We start from the raw sequence: 16,041 nt of genomic DNA on the forward strand, positions 1-16,041 counted from the left end.
TTATTGGCACATAGTCCGTCAGATTTCGTCGCATGCCATATGACCTTGCAAGCAAGGTGATCATGATATTGGTCACCCGGTGCAGGCCTGCTTAGTAATTTGGACGAATATCTGACAGTCACGTGGCTGATTTTTTTCCCCCATGTGCACTGGAAAGGAACTTTTGATCAGATCGTCCTCATACCCTTTGAACCTCCATAGAAAATGGCGCCCAACGGACTCGTCCCAAATGGAACTGCAGAGGCTCCGATCGAGATCTCTTCAGTGCCCGCTATTGTTGGCATCAACTTTGGTAACTCATACGCATCTATCGCAGTCTTGACAAAAGTGCGTTTGTTCCTGCTGTCAATCTCATAAAATCTCATATACATTTTTTTTCGGAGGACAGGAAGGCATTTCTGAATGCATAGCCAATGAGGATGGAGAGCGTCAGATTGCTTGTGCTATCGCGTTTCATGGAGAGGAGATGGTATGTGGTAACCTACTTCGTCTTCACCCTACTTACCCAAGTTTTGTCTTTTCAGTATATCGGAAACCAAGCGAGACACCAGCTGGTCAAAAACTCTCAAAATACTATAACCGGATTCCGTAACCTTCTAGGTAAAAAGTGCGTTGTTTGGTGATATTCATCATTGTATCCAGTCTGAGGCCATATGATAGGTTTTCAGAAGTACCACAGGCGGTTTTGTCTGTCTCTGCGCCGGTCATACAACACCCTTCGCTACCCGACTCGGCAGCTTACAAGGTCAAGGTCTTGCAACCCGCACCTTCGCCTCTTAAAACCACCGCTACCAATACACCTGCAGCGTCACAACTTGCTACTCCACGCTCAGAGCCCATCGAGGTTGAGCGCATCCTGACTGTTTCCGAAGTGACCACAATATTCCTCGGTTCGCTCGTGCAATCTGCTGAGGACTTCCTTGGGAAAAAAGTACTGGGCGCCGTAATCGGCACGCCCTCATGGTTCGATGACGCCCAAAGAGAGGCGCTGATAAAAGCAGCAGAGGATGCTGGAATTCACGTCCTTCAATTGCTTGATGATGCAGGTGCAGTTGCCGTCTGCACTGCTGCAGGATCAGAGGAGATCCCCTCTGACCGAACACAGCTCATTGTCGATCTCGGCGCATCATCCCTCGAACTCTCTGTCCTTTCAATCCGCGAGGGCCTCGCGTACTCACTCGCGACTATCTCGGACTCGTCTGTCGGTGGAGATGAGATCGATTCCAAGTTGATCAAATTTTTTGCAAAAGAATTCACCAAAAAAACCAAAACGCCATTAACTGTCGCGCCTGCATCTGATCCTCTTGATAAGCGCGCTGAAGCCAAACTCAGACTCGCAGTTGAGCACACAAAGCGCACGCTTAGCGCGAGTCCTGGTGCTGCTACGTGTTCCGTAGAGTCACTCAAAGACGGTCTCGACTACACCGGTTCCATCAACCGGCTCCGATTTGACATGGAGGTGCGCTCCGTATATGACAAGGTTTACGCAAAGGTGAAGGAGCTTGCTGCGAGCGCAGGGACGGATTTGTATGACATCGACGAGATTGTATATATCGGCGGTTGTGCTTGCTTGCCAGGCCTGGATGAGACTTTAGCTGAAGGTTTCGCCGAAAACGTCATTACCCCCTTCAAGGCTGGCACAGTCGCTGGCGGTGGCACCGGTGACCCAACCACTATGCTGGCACGCGGCTGTGCCCTCCAAGCACAACTGCTTGTCGGCCTCGCTGGAGAAATCGAAGAGGTTCGCCAGGCATTCATCAAGGGCAATGGAACTAGCAGTGTCAGCGCTACGAGCCGTACTATCGGCCTTCTGGTTCCTCAGGTGTCTGCAGAAGAGGGCGGCTTGGGTGGCGTGTGGGTTCCTCTCATTTTGAAGGAGACGCCTCTGCCATGCAGGCGCACTGTCACTGTGGAGGTGAATGTCAGTGGGTCTGAAGATCGAGTTGGCTTCGAGCTCTGGGAAGTTAGCGAAGGTGTTAGGATCGATCATGTCAAGCCCCAAAAATTCGAAGACGAAGAAGACGAGTCCCAGGACGAGGAGGAAGAAGAGTTAGAGGAGGTAAAGGAGAAGACGATCTCAAAAGAAGCATTCTTGGCTTCATTATCACTTTCGCCTTCCAACACTTCCAAGGGCAGGACGAAGGTGCAAGTGCAGGCAATCATTAGCAGCAATGGTGCAGTAGATCTCAGCATAAGGGAGGCGACGAAGAATGGAATGGGAGAAGCTGTGACGGTGACAGTTGGATCTTCATAATGTATCTTGTGATATTGCTGCGCCAAGGCACATTGTGATATGGACGTACACATTTCACCAGGCAGGTGTAGACAGATTTCTCTACTGGATCTCACCGATATCCTCGTTCCATTCCTACACATAGATCATCAATTATCGCAAACATGTCATCCGTAATAGAACACCATGACAACGCACCTCCGGTTTTTCGACAATGAATTTTTTCATGAGCTCCTTGCATTCTGCATTATCAACCACTATGACCTCGACACCTTGGCTTTTCAGCAGCTCTTCACCTCCCACCCAGTTCTCATTCTCTCCGATGACGACACGTGGAATCTTGTAAAGTAGAACTGCGCCTGTGCACATAATACAAGGACTATCCATGCGGTGAGTCATGAGTATTTGATGGAGCTAGCAACCGATGACGATCACTCCCACCTTAAGGTTGTGTACTTCGTTCACCACCAAATATCAGATCTACTGTCCGAACCCATTCACATCGCGAGCCTCACCATCGTGGATTCTCTATACACTTGTGCCTTGAGTCTTCCTGCATCCTCCAAGGCAGCTATCTCCCCGTGCAACGTAGCCGATGACTTCTGAATGCGTGAATTGTGCGAGCATCCCAAAACAACTGCATCTTTTGGATCCGTTGAAGACCCGTGATACACAAGGGCAGCGCCAATCGGGATTCCTCCTTCTTGGTAACTCTTACGTGCCTTTGCTAAAGCTGTGGAAAGTCCGAGTTTGTCTATGCCGTCCATTGAGTGGTCTTGGAGCAAGCTGTTTGTGTTCCGTGTCCCACGTCCTGACAGGATGATTCGCTGGTAGGTCATGGGACCTCGAGTCAGGGGTTAATTTCGGCCCGATATACTTTTGCGAGCACAAAAGGTAATATATGTCAATTACTCCAAAATTGGACAGCCCTGATGGCTCAGTTGGTTAGAGCGCAGGTCTCATATGTTAAATATGACCGAGTAGTTTCGGGCAATCCTGAGGTCGCAAGTTCGAACCTTGCTCAGGGCAGCTTTTTGGTTCTATTTGATCAATGTTATTTGATCAATGTTTTTGTGAAGATCCCATGTCAATTCCGATGTTGCACTATAATCAAGTTCCCTCTACACAGCACAAACTTGTGAACTATTTATTACTTTTGGATAATTTCACACAATTTCAGGTTTCCTCCAGATATTCTCATGTTTTCCTGGATCCAGATTATCACTCCGTGTATTGTATGACTATGTTGAGTAGGTACTGTCCAGCATAGGGCCCCACCCTACCGGACAATAAACTATGATTAAAAAAACAACAAAACAAAAAATTATCTGAATAATTTCTTGGACAAGGAGGTGTATCACGCATGTGCTCAGACTTGCATCAGTTACATTTTTTTGTTTTCATTGTGGCTCAATTGCACCATGTGGTCTGTTTTATCTATATTATTTTAGAGATCAAATCAAGCCCATGTTATCTTCAGCGAGATGCAAAAGATGATTATCATTGATCAAAATTCTCGGTTCTCCATCTCTCATAAGTTTAGAATGGTGAAATACAATAATAACAGCGAAGGGCCCATCTCCACCAATCGCATGAGTGCGCTACTGAAGTCGTAAGTGTTCGTAAGTGTCCGTAATGCACATAAGTTAAGTGTTCATTCTACAGTGTAAGTCACCAAGGGACGGCAACTCTCCCTAGGCTGCAATTATGATCCATATGTGCTCAGATTAAAATTTTGATAGGAAACATAGACAAAAGGAGTGTAAATCTAAATTTCCGAAATTTCGCCTGATTATGTAATTGTTCACTTTTGCTGTCAAATGCCTCCTACCAACAGATAGAAGCAACCAATGCAGCAGTATGTTTCATCATTGAGGTGCTTTGACAATGGGCTGATAGAGGATGTTTTTGGAAGTCTTTCTGGACCCAGGCTATGTTCCCATCTCAGATGCTGAAAATGAAGCAGACTCCAAGTCTAACTTTAATTGGGTTGAATTTTATTTATACTAAGCTAATGGGTCATGTGATAACTAGCATCGTTGTGAGCGACAATGTCTGACTCAAATACCTTCCACTCTCAGTCACTGGGCATGTTCGGCAGCTGAAGGGACAGTGGACATTCCTCACTGCGAAGCACATTTCACCAGAGCTTGATGCATGCCCCGATCAAGACAATACATGCCTTTATCGAAAATCTTGGCAATATATGGATGCTTACAGGTGTGTAATTCAACCAGCTTCATAGTTCTTTCTCACAGTGTCCCATGAAAGGTCTTGATGCACGTCAAGCTGAATTTTGCTGTTAAGAAATACAAATTACATCATTGCAGTCCTACATTGATGATGAGTTTGGGCGTTCTTGTCGAGTAATCACGGAGTCGGCTGTCAGATGCTGCTTACCAAAATAGGAAACTCCGACAAGCTCCGCTCAAAGTTCACTTTTGGCTGATGAAAATTTTGAAACTTGAGTTTTTGAAAAAGTATTCTGATAGACCTACTATACTACTCTAACATAGCATATTTGTGATGTTTTCAAGATGAAAGAGGTTTTTATGAAGGTGTAGATAGAATTACAAGTTTTGATGTCGGTAGTTGCTGCTTTTGAGTGACTTACACTGTAGTGCATCTGAGTGTTGAAACACTCAAAATGCTGCTTTTTGAGTGACAGTTTAGGTATAGGCCAGGGTTTTCTCTTGTACTTGCTGAAAGTGGAAATATTATGCTGTTATGTTGCATGGCGGTCAATTTTGTACTACAGAGATGCATATATTGTGTTTATCAATTGTGTAGATAGTACATTGTGATATGATAAGCTCTACAGATTATTCATGACCTGCCCTGCATAAAGCCTGAGCCTCTGCAATTGAGCAACCTCTTCTGAGCACTAACTCGCGGAACATCTCCCATCTAGTTAACAGGTGCGGTGTCGCTTTGATCATTGCCAACAAAGGAGGAAATGCAGTGTATGAAGTGCCATAGGCTGCTGTTGAGAAGTTTATGGATTGGTGACTCCCTTTGATGAATTCCTGTAGACGACAAAGAATGGCAGTGGCTCCTGCAGGCACAAGATTGTCGAGGCACTCTGGCTCATTAACATATTGTCCATAGCCCAACAGAAAGATCGAGTCGAGAACAATATCAACTATTGCTTCATGTTCAAATGCATAGCTGATATCTTGCCTGTCAGGCAGCTAATTGCAATCTGTCAGATTTACAAAAGTGCAAACAGCTAAACTCATTACCTTGTGGACTGATCCATAAAGGAAAAGCCACATATCTGGCTTTGTGAGGCACACTACCTCGTCTATTTTGTGCTGAATTTCTGAAGCATCTGAGAAGACTGATGGGCGCAAGTTGTACATTACTTACACCAACCCATGTGCTGTTGCTCCGAATGCGCTAAGTATTTCCGTCACCAGTTCAGACACAGTCTTGTACATCACAGAGAGGTTTGTGGAGACCCACACCAGTGCAATTTCTGTAAATGATACCAATAAGTCCTTCAATGTATCAAATGAAAATACATACCTTGCTAGAAGATTGCTGATGTAGCATCATTTAGACCTTGCCACATGAACTCCATCCTCTTCTCGTTAGATGCCAACACGCACTCGTTCACTACCTTTCTCTTCACCATTTCCTTCGCAACCTGGACTATTCATTGAAGGACCACATTCTTCGAGTTGTACAGCAGATCAGGATTGATAGGAGGGTTAGATGGGGGAACATTTGTTGACGATGATGCTGCTGCTGTGCTCATAGATGGTGCAGGTGCAGGCTGCAGAATTGGTGCAGATGATGTGGGTGGAGGCGCTGGCTGCGACTTGGAGATTGAGCCACTAGTGGATGGGGTACAGGGGACTCCCCTCGGTGGCACAAGATGAGGGAGAGGGAAGCATCACCTCTGTGTCTTTTTTATTGTTGAATTATCACCTATGGCCTTATGATTTCAATCAACAACAAATTGATACATAGATTATTTAATTGTTGCTTACCCACACTACACCATCTGTGAATAGGCCTGGGACATCATCAGTGAAGCGCATGGGTGTGAGGGTGTATGCAAGCTCAAATCTTGATGGGTGTCTAGTTCAGATATTGCCAGAGGTCCTAGGGTATTCACCTGTTTGTGCAGTGTGACAATCATATTGGCGCTAGGCATGTATACCTGCATAAGCCTTCAATAGGTGGACCAAAGTTATCCCTCATATTATTCACTACTCCCCTATCAGCAGTCTTCACTTGTCTCAGCCATAACCCTTGTCTGACACTATTCTGCACTTTCCCGCACTATGCGCACACATTCCCACAGCACTATTCATGCTCCCGCGACTTATCCGACGCTATTCCTGCACTTATAGTGCTATCAGAACTACCAGCAATGTGCCTATAGAAGCATTAGTGCATGTCCACTCTATCTAGCACTTGTTCCTGCGCTTAGCGCTCATCCAGCGCGCTGTTCTCACACTCTAGGATCCACCCGAAACATCAGAATCCATCCATTGTCCATCCTACCTCATTGGTATGTAATTTGCCTTGCCTCAAGTTTGTAACAAGTGCTACAGTCTTATTACATGTATATCCTATCCCTTCCAAGTCCGAGATGGTATAGTTTACTAGTATAAGAAGCCTATGGTGACTACTTCGACATTACTTCCCTTTGACTGTATTTCCTTCCCTTAGGTTTTACTTAGAAGTAGTCACCCTTAGTTGTGCTCTATGGCCCCTATTTGACTTTCCCTTATCCTTGCAATCAATACCTTTGATCTCACTCGCTATCCATTACCCTCCTTTGACTCAGTGTCCGCTTTCTTGACTTCCACTCTTTCCTGTGCATTAGCGCTCTATCTTGCGACGCGCTATTCCTGTGCTTTAGCGCTCTTTCAGGTCTTTCGATCTTGAGCTGTCTTTAGTAGCTTTTCCCTCAGGTCGAACATTCTTGCATCTTTGTTGCAAGTATAGCAGCATAGGCAGAGCATTAGACATATACTGGCTGAGTACCTTAACAAGTGCCTAGTCAGGTTCCGAACCCTTCTAAATTTTGACTTCGACATCATTTGTCTCAATGTCAGACTGACCTTGGGGATTTGCACTTTCGGTTGGTCAGGCTGCTTTTAGCCTTTTTGAAGTTAAGTACTAACTTTTTTGGCTACTTCCTCCGTTCTATTCCCTTATCTGATCATATGCAGCCCACTGCGTCCTCAAATTTGAATTCCACCTTTGGCACTCCCGTTCCATCATCAGCACCTCTGCATCCGTCCTCCCTGTGCAGATCATGTTGACCCTCCAATAATCTGTTCAAGACTGCCAAATTTTGCCGTAGTGGAGGATACCCTGACGCAGCTACATAATGTTCATCAATGAGTGATGATCATTGTCAGTACTTCCATTTATTATCTCTCGCATGCTCTCTGACCTCTTTGACAGTCCTTCAAGGAATTTGGGTGAAGCTGTCCGAGGTCACTGTCAAGGGTGCTCAATATAACTCCCCTGAATGTCAGCCCCACCCAAAATGTCTGCAAAGGACCCGGGTAGGATCTCCTCGAATACATCCATGGATTCCTGGTCAACACAGAAGAATCAGCTCGTTTGGCTGCATGGCATGGCTGGCGTTGGAAAGTCTGCTGTTGCGTTCACAGTAGCTGAGAGGATGAGAAGTCTAAAGTGATAGAAGAGATGAATGTCAAAAAGCAGCTAGCAGGAATGCTCTTTTTCTCGTGCAAGCACACGAAACGTTGCATGACTGGATATTTTTTGCGACACTTGTCTACCAGCTTGCCACCAATTTCCCTAGCATCCGGTGTCTTACTAGGATGTGAAAGGCAAGAAAACTCTCCAAATTTCACAATCCTCCACAGTCAATGGTTCAGACAATTACCAACAGTTGATAACGTAGTTGTTCATGGGGGACGAGGTGTGTTGAACTTTTCAAGCGAACACTAGTGATGTAAAAGGGGCAAAGAAACGATAGAAACTAATAACGATAGAAACCAATAGTAGCACAAGATAGTGCTATAACCTTTAGAATAATGTGTTGCAGCTGTATGCAATGAACTAGAACTATACTATATCCCTCTTGGATATTCTTTACTTATACTTCAGCAATGGAGAACAAATTCACTAGCAGGATCGTTCCAATACGTGGCCTCGAAACCAACTCTCTGCTGCTCAGAATCTCACAATGAGTAATGACGCAGTCCAGAGTAGAGTACACCTTCTTGATGTAGTCTTAAGTGGCCAAGCTCTTAATATTCGTTGACAGATTGTAGGTCTTATTTGTGTCTACCCTAATTGATGAATAATACATGAAATTCTCCCCACAGAACTTTTCCTGTATCTAAAAGAGAACTAGAATGATTGAAGATGATAGAATCAAAGATGGCTCAAGAATGTGGCCAAATACTTCTGAAGAATGTGCTTTAAGAATGTGCTAATTGAAGATTATGTAATCAAATGTGGCTCAAGAATGTGGCCAGATACTTCTGAAGAATGTGAAGTATAATGTCAAAACAATGGAGCTAAATAAGCTAATATTTCTCCTGATATTCACTTGAATGTTCACTCAAATAATGGGGACAAAGAATCTAAGGGGTGGAAAGAATGTTCCCCTACGTTCCCCTAACTGTGCTTCACTCTGTTAATACTTGGGAATCAAATTGATTACTTCACAAGAGGGGAAAATGAGCCCCTTATATACTACTAGACTAGTGGCTGTGCTACTGATTACTAATGTACTATAGAATATTCCAGAATGTGTCAGAATTATTGAGAAAGAAACTATAGAATGTTATAGAATGTTATAGAATGTCATGGAATGTTATGGAATGTCATAGAATGATTGGTAAAATACTCATAGAATGTTCTAGAATACTCAGCAAAGGCTGTGTTCAGGTCCTTCTAGCACTGCCTTATTGCTGTGCATTGATTACCAATCCATTCCAAGCTATTTGTTGTATATCTTGTTTGGTTGGCATCACTGCCTTGAGTACATAGATGTAGATAAAGTGTGCATAGAATGTGTATATACATATGTTTTGGCATAGGGGTAAATAAAATAAAGAATTATAGAAAGGGTAAAGGGTACATTAAGTATTTAATTTGAACCGCTAAGTCGTATCTTGGTGATACATGCTCAGAAATGTCCAGAGTAAATTGAAGTAAGGTATAGAAAATTCAGGGGAAGTGCATAGACTGTAGTAAGGAATTGCATGTATCATAAATTTGCCATGACCATGTACGAAACAGGTTTCGTGCGTGTCAGCAGTAACTATCCGAGACTCAACCCTCCCTCCTTTTGTCGAACAGTTAGCTGAATCCTTTGCCGGGTATGCGGTATATGGTATGATGGACTTATATTCAGGTTACGACCAGTGCGCGCTACATGAGGAATCACGTGACCTCACTTCCTTTGGAATGCCATTGGGCCCGCATCGGTTGACAACACTTCTGCAAGGTCATGCTAACGCGGTACAAGTATACCAAGGTGATACCGCTTTCATTCTGCAGGACAAAATTCCAGAGTTCACATCGCCATTTATTGATGATGTACCTGTCAAGTTGGTTAAAACGCGGTATCAAAGAGCTGACGGCTCATACGAAACCATAGCGCTAAACCAGGGCATATGTCGCTTCATATGGGAGCATTGTGTGGTCATCAACTGCATACTCCAGCGACTTGAGAATGTTGGTGTAACCATATCCACTACTAAGTTTGTTCTAGCCACTCCTACCGCTGTCATAGTCGGACACAAGTGTACCTTCGAAGGGCGAGTGCCGGAAGATTCCAAAGTGCAAAAGATCTGCGATTGGCCGGAATGTCATACCGTCACGCAAGTGCGGGGCTTTCTAGGTACTTGCGGAGTCTTACGCATCTTCATTCAGGACTTCTCCAAGATCGTGGAACCCCTTACCAATCTTACCCGCAAAGACGTACCCTTCGAATGGGGTGAAGACCAACAGGTAGCTATGCAGACTCTGAAGGACTCAATATTAGAATCTCCCGCACTCCTTCCACTTGATTATGAGTGCGGTCGCGAAGTTATCCTTGCTGTTGACACCTCTTGCATCGCTGTAGGGTTTATCCTCCTTCAAGTCAGGGAAGATGGCAAGCGCTATCCAAACCGCTTCGGATCCATATCCCTCACGGAAGTCGAAAGTCACTACTCTCAAGCGAAACTTGAGCTTTATGGCCTATTTCGTGCGCTTCGCGCAGTTCACGTTTTATCTTCAGTGTCGCCAACCTTACGGTTGAGGTCGATGCGAAGTATATTAAAGGAATGATCAATAACCCTGACCTTCAGCCTAATGCGACCATCAATCAGTGGATCACAGGTATATTGTTATTTTCTTTCGCGCTTGTTCACGTACCCGCTACCAAGCATACTGGAGCAGACAGACTCTCAAGGAGACCACCCACTGAGGAAGATCCTGACGAGGATGATGATCACAAGGATTGGCTTGACTGCTCATATTCTTTTGGCATCGAAATTCTGAATGATCGTAGTTGTGCTATCACAGGTGCAGGAGCTGATATCATGTGATACCCATACGCCGCACCCGTACCTTACCCGCTGACCTGTTTACCTGCCCTCATTGCATACCTAAACACCCTAGAACCCGATTCCGCAAGTCTAACCATACCCTGCTCAGAAAATGCACAAGCGCTTGACGCCAGATTAATCGAGATCCAATGCTTTTTAGAGACCCGCAAGCGACCCACAGACCTATCGGATGACGACTACAAGTCATTTGTCTCATCCGCTGCACGGTACTTCATCCTCGACAAGAAATTGTGGAGACACAACTCTCAAGGAAAGCACCAGCTAGTAGTTCTCGAATCGCAACATTTTTGCATCTTAAAGGAAGCACATGACGACCTTGGACATAAGGGAGTATTCAATTCGAGCCCGACTTCTCTTACGCTTCTGGCGGCCTATGATTATTGATGACATCAAATAGTACAATAGGACATGCATGAATGCCAAGTCAGGCAAAGTTGCAAGTTGCACATTCCTCCGACCTGTCCCGATCCCAGGCGGTATTTTCAGGAGCGTGCATATTGATTGTATGATGATGCCTAAAGCAGGCGGATTCGACCGACTAGTCCATTGCACGTTGCGCGCTAACAGGATATCCAGAATGGCGCATGTTACGCAAGGAGAATACCAAACCCTTGTCGCATTCTTATTCGAGGAACTTCTTTGCAGATGGGGACCTCTACCAAAATCATTACCGACATTGGACCCTGCGTTCCGTTGCAGCAGCTGATGAACTTGCAGCCCGCTATGGAATTTCACCCGAGCCATGTCTCAGCGTACAACTCTCAAGCTAATGGTATTGTTGAGCGACATCACTATGATGTCCGGGACGGCCATCATGAAAAGTTGCGATGGGGATGAGGCGCACTGGTATCAGTCCGCGCTCATCAGTACTTTGGGCAGAACAAATCACTGTTCATCAAGCGACAGGAATTACGCCTTATTTCATGGTTCATGGCGTCGAGGCCTATCTTTCCCGTTTGGACCTTGGCTGAAGGAACATTTCTAGTAGTGATACCTGACCAAGACACCTTTTCAACGATGGATCTAGTCGCATGGAGAGCCCCGACAACTGCAGACGTGACAAGAAGACCTCAACAATATCAAGGAGAAAGTACTCAAGGCACGCTATAGTCTATCTGCAACTTGAGCAGCGCTATCGTTCGCTCGATCATAGATTACGACTTCGCGCCTGGCGCACTCGTTCTAGTCCACAACTCTAAGGTTGAGTACAAGCTAAGTCACAAGATGAAGCCACGATCTAGGTCCTATGATAGTCATCCACTGCACTAAGGGCGGGTCATACATCCTTGTGGAACTAGATGGTTCTGTGTCCCGACTGCACTATGCAGCATTCTGCCTACTCCCTTATCTTCTGTGCAGCGAAACTAAAGTCTCAGTTACTAGCATCACAGGTCTAGACAATGAAGCACTGAATACTCTAGCAAGTGAAGACATAGAAGAACCACCCGACGAAGTGCTCGATTTCGACTTCGATGCATGAACCGCCAGCACTCCTCAAACACCGCCAATAGACCCATTCCCGACATCTGCTTTCTCTCATAAAAACAAAAACACAAAAACAATACCGCTCTTAGTACGATAGTCTCAGTTCCACCCGGGTTTAGTCTGGTGTCTCAGTTTCATTCTTCTGCTCTCAAAGGACTCACATATGTTGCGGCCATCCGCGCATAGACTTTATATTGCAACACAGACATTACAAAGGATTGGACTATTTCATGCGAAAGATCAATTACCATACATTTTCTCTTTGAACGCATAGGCAGCGCACCACGCACATTGACATGGTTTAGGGATTAAGTTGTGCACAAATAGCGACAGGAGGAATAGACAAGGAAGCGCAACAAAGAAGCCAAGTCAGGTGGTATCCCACCAATTGACCCGACTGCGACTAGTATCATTCACCTTCTTCTGCATCGCGACCGCGTGCTCATTTTACCTTACTTGTCTCTTAGGCACCCAGTGGAGTTAGGATCGGCACATTGGATTTGGACATGGGACATAGGATTCAAGATTACCTGGACCAAGACATGCGATCACTCAGGATATTCATGCGACCGACATTCCAATTCATGCGCTATTTAATTCCAGTCTACATTGTACACTAGCGCTAACAAAGTCCAAACATGCGACCTAGGGAACCCTATCTACCGAAGCCTCCTCCTCTTCTTACAGCGCACCACCAAGGAATCCACCTCCGTCATCATTTCCATAAGCATCCCCTGCATAGTCAGCATCTTGGTGTATAGCGCCCGCACCTTGCCTTCCAGATAGATGTCTTCGTTGTCGGCATCAGCATCTGCCAAGAGGTTGAACTCAACCTCCCGACTCTCTGGCGACTTCCGCTTTTGCGAGTCCTCTACCGACTCTTCCTCTTCCTCCTCTCTTTCCTCCTCCTCATCTTCAGAGTTGGCAGTAGTCCCATCCTCTGGAGTCTCCCTAGGATGGCGGATAAGGACACCCGCTGTAGAGACTCGATCCTGAGTAGCCTCACAATGGCATATATTGCACTGTAGGTCGAGTCTACAATACTATGTATGCAACGCGACACTAGCGCGATAAACGCGACGTTCGCGCGACGCACGCGACTTAGGCGACACTTCCGCGACATAGGCGACACTTGCGCGACTTGCGCGCGCTTTAGGCGAATTTCCCGCGCCTAAGCGCTATAGGGCGCCTGACTTCCCACTGTGTTTTCCCATGTCCAATCAAGTTCCCAGGTATGCATTTCTCCATTTATCATTTATTTCAACATCGTACCATGTTTATTTTCACTTGGTACACATTTTTCATTACACATTTTTTTTACTTTACAGAACACACATTACCACAGACCACCATCATCATAGACAGTCACCATCTCCGAGTTTTTATTATGTTTTGAATAAATCATCGCAAGCCCTAGTAGCAGTTAGCTCTAGTGGCCATATCCACATCAGTTGTCTTATCAGCGTTCAGTACACGTCTTAACATCTCACTATCGCTCGCATACCGCTTTCACCCAGTTCCGCTTTTCGACGCGCGACTATCCCGCGCTTCGCGCGCCTATAGCGCCTTTGTTCCCGCGCTTTCGCCTTATCACGCTTTGCGCATTCCCCCTAGAGTTGACCAGTGGATTTGCTTTCTCCGCTTCCCTAAGGGACGAACATATCGCACTCATATTTTCCTCCCTTCAACAATTATATCAGCTGCACCCTCAGCTGAGTTGAAGATCCTTCACCGCCCCGCAGAGGAACTTGGAGTGGGAGCAGAGGGCGCCCTTACCGCTGCCTTTGCCGCAACAGCGCATGCAGCAGCCCTCTCCTTTGCGACTGCGACAAGTATCAGTAAAGTTGCGACCCTTACAAGCCGGGACCACTTACCTCCATGCCTATGAGTAGAGTACTCGCATTTCTTGCAAGCATCCTTGCACAGCTCACAGGAATTTCCTGGCTTGCCAACGCAAGGCTTCTTGGCCTTTACGCATCGAGCGCAAGGGACAGGATGCACAACAGGCACAACAGCGCGTGGGGTCTTCTAGAAACCGAAGTCAGGATGCCAGAAGGCAAGGTAACCGATCCACTTACCAATGGCTTCCTCCTACCCGCCACAGCGCCAACAGTTGCAGCGTGTTTAGTGACCAACAGAGGACGAACATCCACCTCCTCTTCATCCAACTCCCCTTCCGCATCAGCGTCGGCATCCGCATCGCCCATGGCCTCATCTGTCTCGCCGACTTCTCCTTCTCTTTCTCTTTCTCCTTCTCTAACTCCATCTCCTGCTCCTTACTTACTCCCGCTCAAGCGCCGCCTGCTCGTCCACAAGTCGCTGGACCTCCACCTTGTAGGCATGGACTTGACCAGAGTATAGTTTGTTGGCCTCTTCCACCTTGCGACCAAATGCGACCTCATCCGATGAGAGCGGAAGGTTCATGTTATATGTCTTGCAGTTTAGCGCATTGTCGCTAAGTTCCTGCTGTAAAGAGAGTTAGAAATCAAGAAAAGAGCTAAGTCGGAAATGGGAACTCACCACAAGCTTAGTCCAGTCACGGACCCACTCTTCCTTTCGCTGGATCAATTCAGGGCAGTGAAGAGATAAAAGGCTGCTGCCAGTGCAAGACAGGAGAGCAGGGGCAGTATGAGCCCAAAGGACTTCTGACTAGGCTAAGCTCAAGAGAGAGTGAGAGAGAGAGAGAGTGTGTGTGTGTGTGTGTGTGAGAGAGAGAGAGAGAGAGAGAGAAAGGGTATGAAAATGTCACTCCAGACAATGAGGCAAGACTGTGTATCAGGAGCTTTATAGTGAGCTATTGAGCTACTACTAAAACTAATAAGCTGCAAGTCTGGGGAAGCTACTGAATCCTAGAAGGAGAGCTACCAGAAATATAACTGAAAGTCCAGCTAGTGAGTGGAAGTGTAGGGCGAAGATTTGATGCTTATGTAAGCAGTAAAAATGCGAACATAAACAAGGGAAAGTAAGAGTAAGTAAGGCTAAGTAAAAGTGTCAGTCTGCACCCAGAGAGAATCCAATCCCTACAGTGGTCCTCGGGGATAGCCTCGACCAGGTGCACTAGTTTAAGTCTGAGGTCAGCAAAGGCACATTGCAGTTTGTCGACGTTGGGGTTAATGACTTCTGAGAAGGTGAATGAAGACATGATTGAAAGTATGAGATGAAGGAGCGGATGAAGGAAAGGTCGGAGGGTTCTTATAGGGAATTGCGATCCAGCCCACACTTCCATTGACCCCGACCCACTCTTCGCGACCACCGCATGCCTATTATTCCTTGCATTGTTCTAGTCCACCAATCACGACCACCGTGTGTTTACACTTCCACCCACTGTTCCGGCTTATTGATTGTGTCCACCGCTTCTATCAAATTTCCGCACCCCGATCATCACTTCCATATCAGGTCGCCATTGATCATGTGCCCTTATCAATGGACAAAAATTTTGCTAAGTCCAAGTCGCGACATGAGACCAACTGGGGACAGTTGGTATTCGAGTCTCCCGCAGATGTGACAATCATACCAGTGCTAGGTGCATATGAGTGTCATAGGCATATTTTGCCTTGTCTAGAGGAAAAGAGTAAGGCGCTAGTCACCAGCGCTATTCAGCTCCCAAGCTATCGCTTTGGAACCACTTTCTTTACAGCACGCTACCCGGTCCGACGCCTAGGTATTCCATCCTCCCATGTCCTGCCTATGTCCACCTACCTCTGCTGGTGCATTATTTTCCTTAAATGTCGCTACTCATCAGTCGCAGGTCTTATTACATGT

The 16,041-nt window shown here is 46.0% G+C and overlaps 4 protein-coding genes and 1 non-coding gene across 5 annotated transcripts; 2 read left to right on the forward strand and 3 right to left on the reverse strand.

Moving 5' to 3' along the window:
- Positions 1-67: 67 nt before the first annotated feature.
- Positions 68-2,453, forward strand: DFJ58DRAFT_820312 (Hsp70 protein-domain-containing protein). The gene is made up of 4 exons (XM_041391958.1): positions 68-327; positions 389-469; positions 525-607; positions 661-2,453. Exons 1-4 carry the CDS (start codon positions 205-207, stop codon positions 2,252-2,254), a joined length of 1,881 nt encoding a protein of 626 aa, XP_041236579.1. The 5' UTR covers positions 68-204; the 3' UTR covers positions 2,255-2,453.
- DFJ58DRAFT_735452 (cytidine deaminase-like protein) lies at positions 2,336-3,000 on the reverse strand (the record flags this gene model as incomplete). Its single annotated transcript, XM_041386637.1, has 4 exons — positions 2,336-2,368; positions 2,432-2,612; positions 2,675-2,688; positions 2,749-3,000. The coding sequence occupies 4 exons, from the start codon at positions 2,998-3,000 to the stop codon at positions 2,336-2,338; spliced, it is 480 nt and encodes a 159-aa protein (XP_041236580.1).
- Positions 3,001-3,159: 159 nt separating this feature from the next.
- On the forward strand, positions 3,160-3,262 carry DFJ58DRAFT_t145. Its single transcript has one exon. It is a non-coding gene; the product is annotated as a tRNA-Met (tRNA).
- Positions 3,263-4,462: 1,200 nt separating this feature from the next.
- Positions 4,463-5,895, reverse strand: DFJ58DRAFT_847341 (uncharacterized protein; the record flags this gene model as incomplete). The annotated part of the gene is made up of 7 exons (XM_041393445.1): positions 4,463-4,522; positions 4,634-4,678; positions 4,848-4,935; positions 5,123-5,413; positions 5,603-5,711; positions 5,762-5,765; positions 5,845-5,895. 7 exons carry the CDS (start codon positions 5,893-5,895, stop codon positions 4,463-4,465), a joined length of 648 nt encoding a protein of 215 aa, XP_041236581.1.
- Positions 5,896-12,938: 7,043 nt separating this feature from the next.
- On the reverse strand, positions 12,939-15,421 carry DFJ58DRAFT_735454 (uncharacterized protein; the record flags this gene model as incomplete). Its single annotated transcript, XM_041386638.1, has 7 exons — positions 12,939-13,230; positions 14,012-14,102; positions 14,154-14,307; positions 14,358-14,517; positions 14,564-14,742; positions 14,800-14,875; positions 15,282-15,421. 7 exons carry the CDS (start codon positions 15,419-15,421, stop codon positions 12,939-12,941), a joined length of 1,092 nt encoding a protein of 363 aa, XP_041236582.1.
- Between the last annotated feature and the right edge of the window lie 620 nt (positions 15,422-16,041).

Source organism: Suillus subalutaceus, assembly GCF_016647625.1.
Source record: "Suillus subalutaceus strain FC151 chromosome Unknown DFJ58scaffold_214, whole genome shotgun sequence".
NCBI classification, from domain to species: Eukaryota; Fungi; Basidiomycota; class Agaricomycetes; order Boletales; family Suillaceae; genus Suillus; species Suillus subalutaceus.

Coding starts and splice junctions, on each gene's coding strand:
- DFJ58DRAFT_820312 (XM_041391958.1), top strand. CDS start 205: ATGGCGCCCAACGGACTCGTCCCAAATGGAACTGCAGAGGCTCCGATC. Junction 470..524: donor CGTTTCATGGAGAGGAGATG/GTATGTGGTAAC, acceptor TTGTCTTTTCAG/TATATCGGAAACCAAGCGAG. Junction 608..660: donor CGTAACCTTCTAGGTAAAAA/GTGCGTTGTTTG, acceptor GCCATATGATAG/GTTTTCAGAAGTACCACAGG.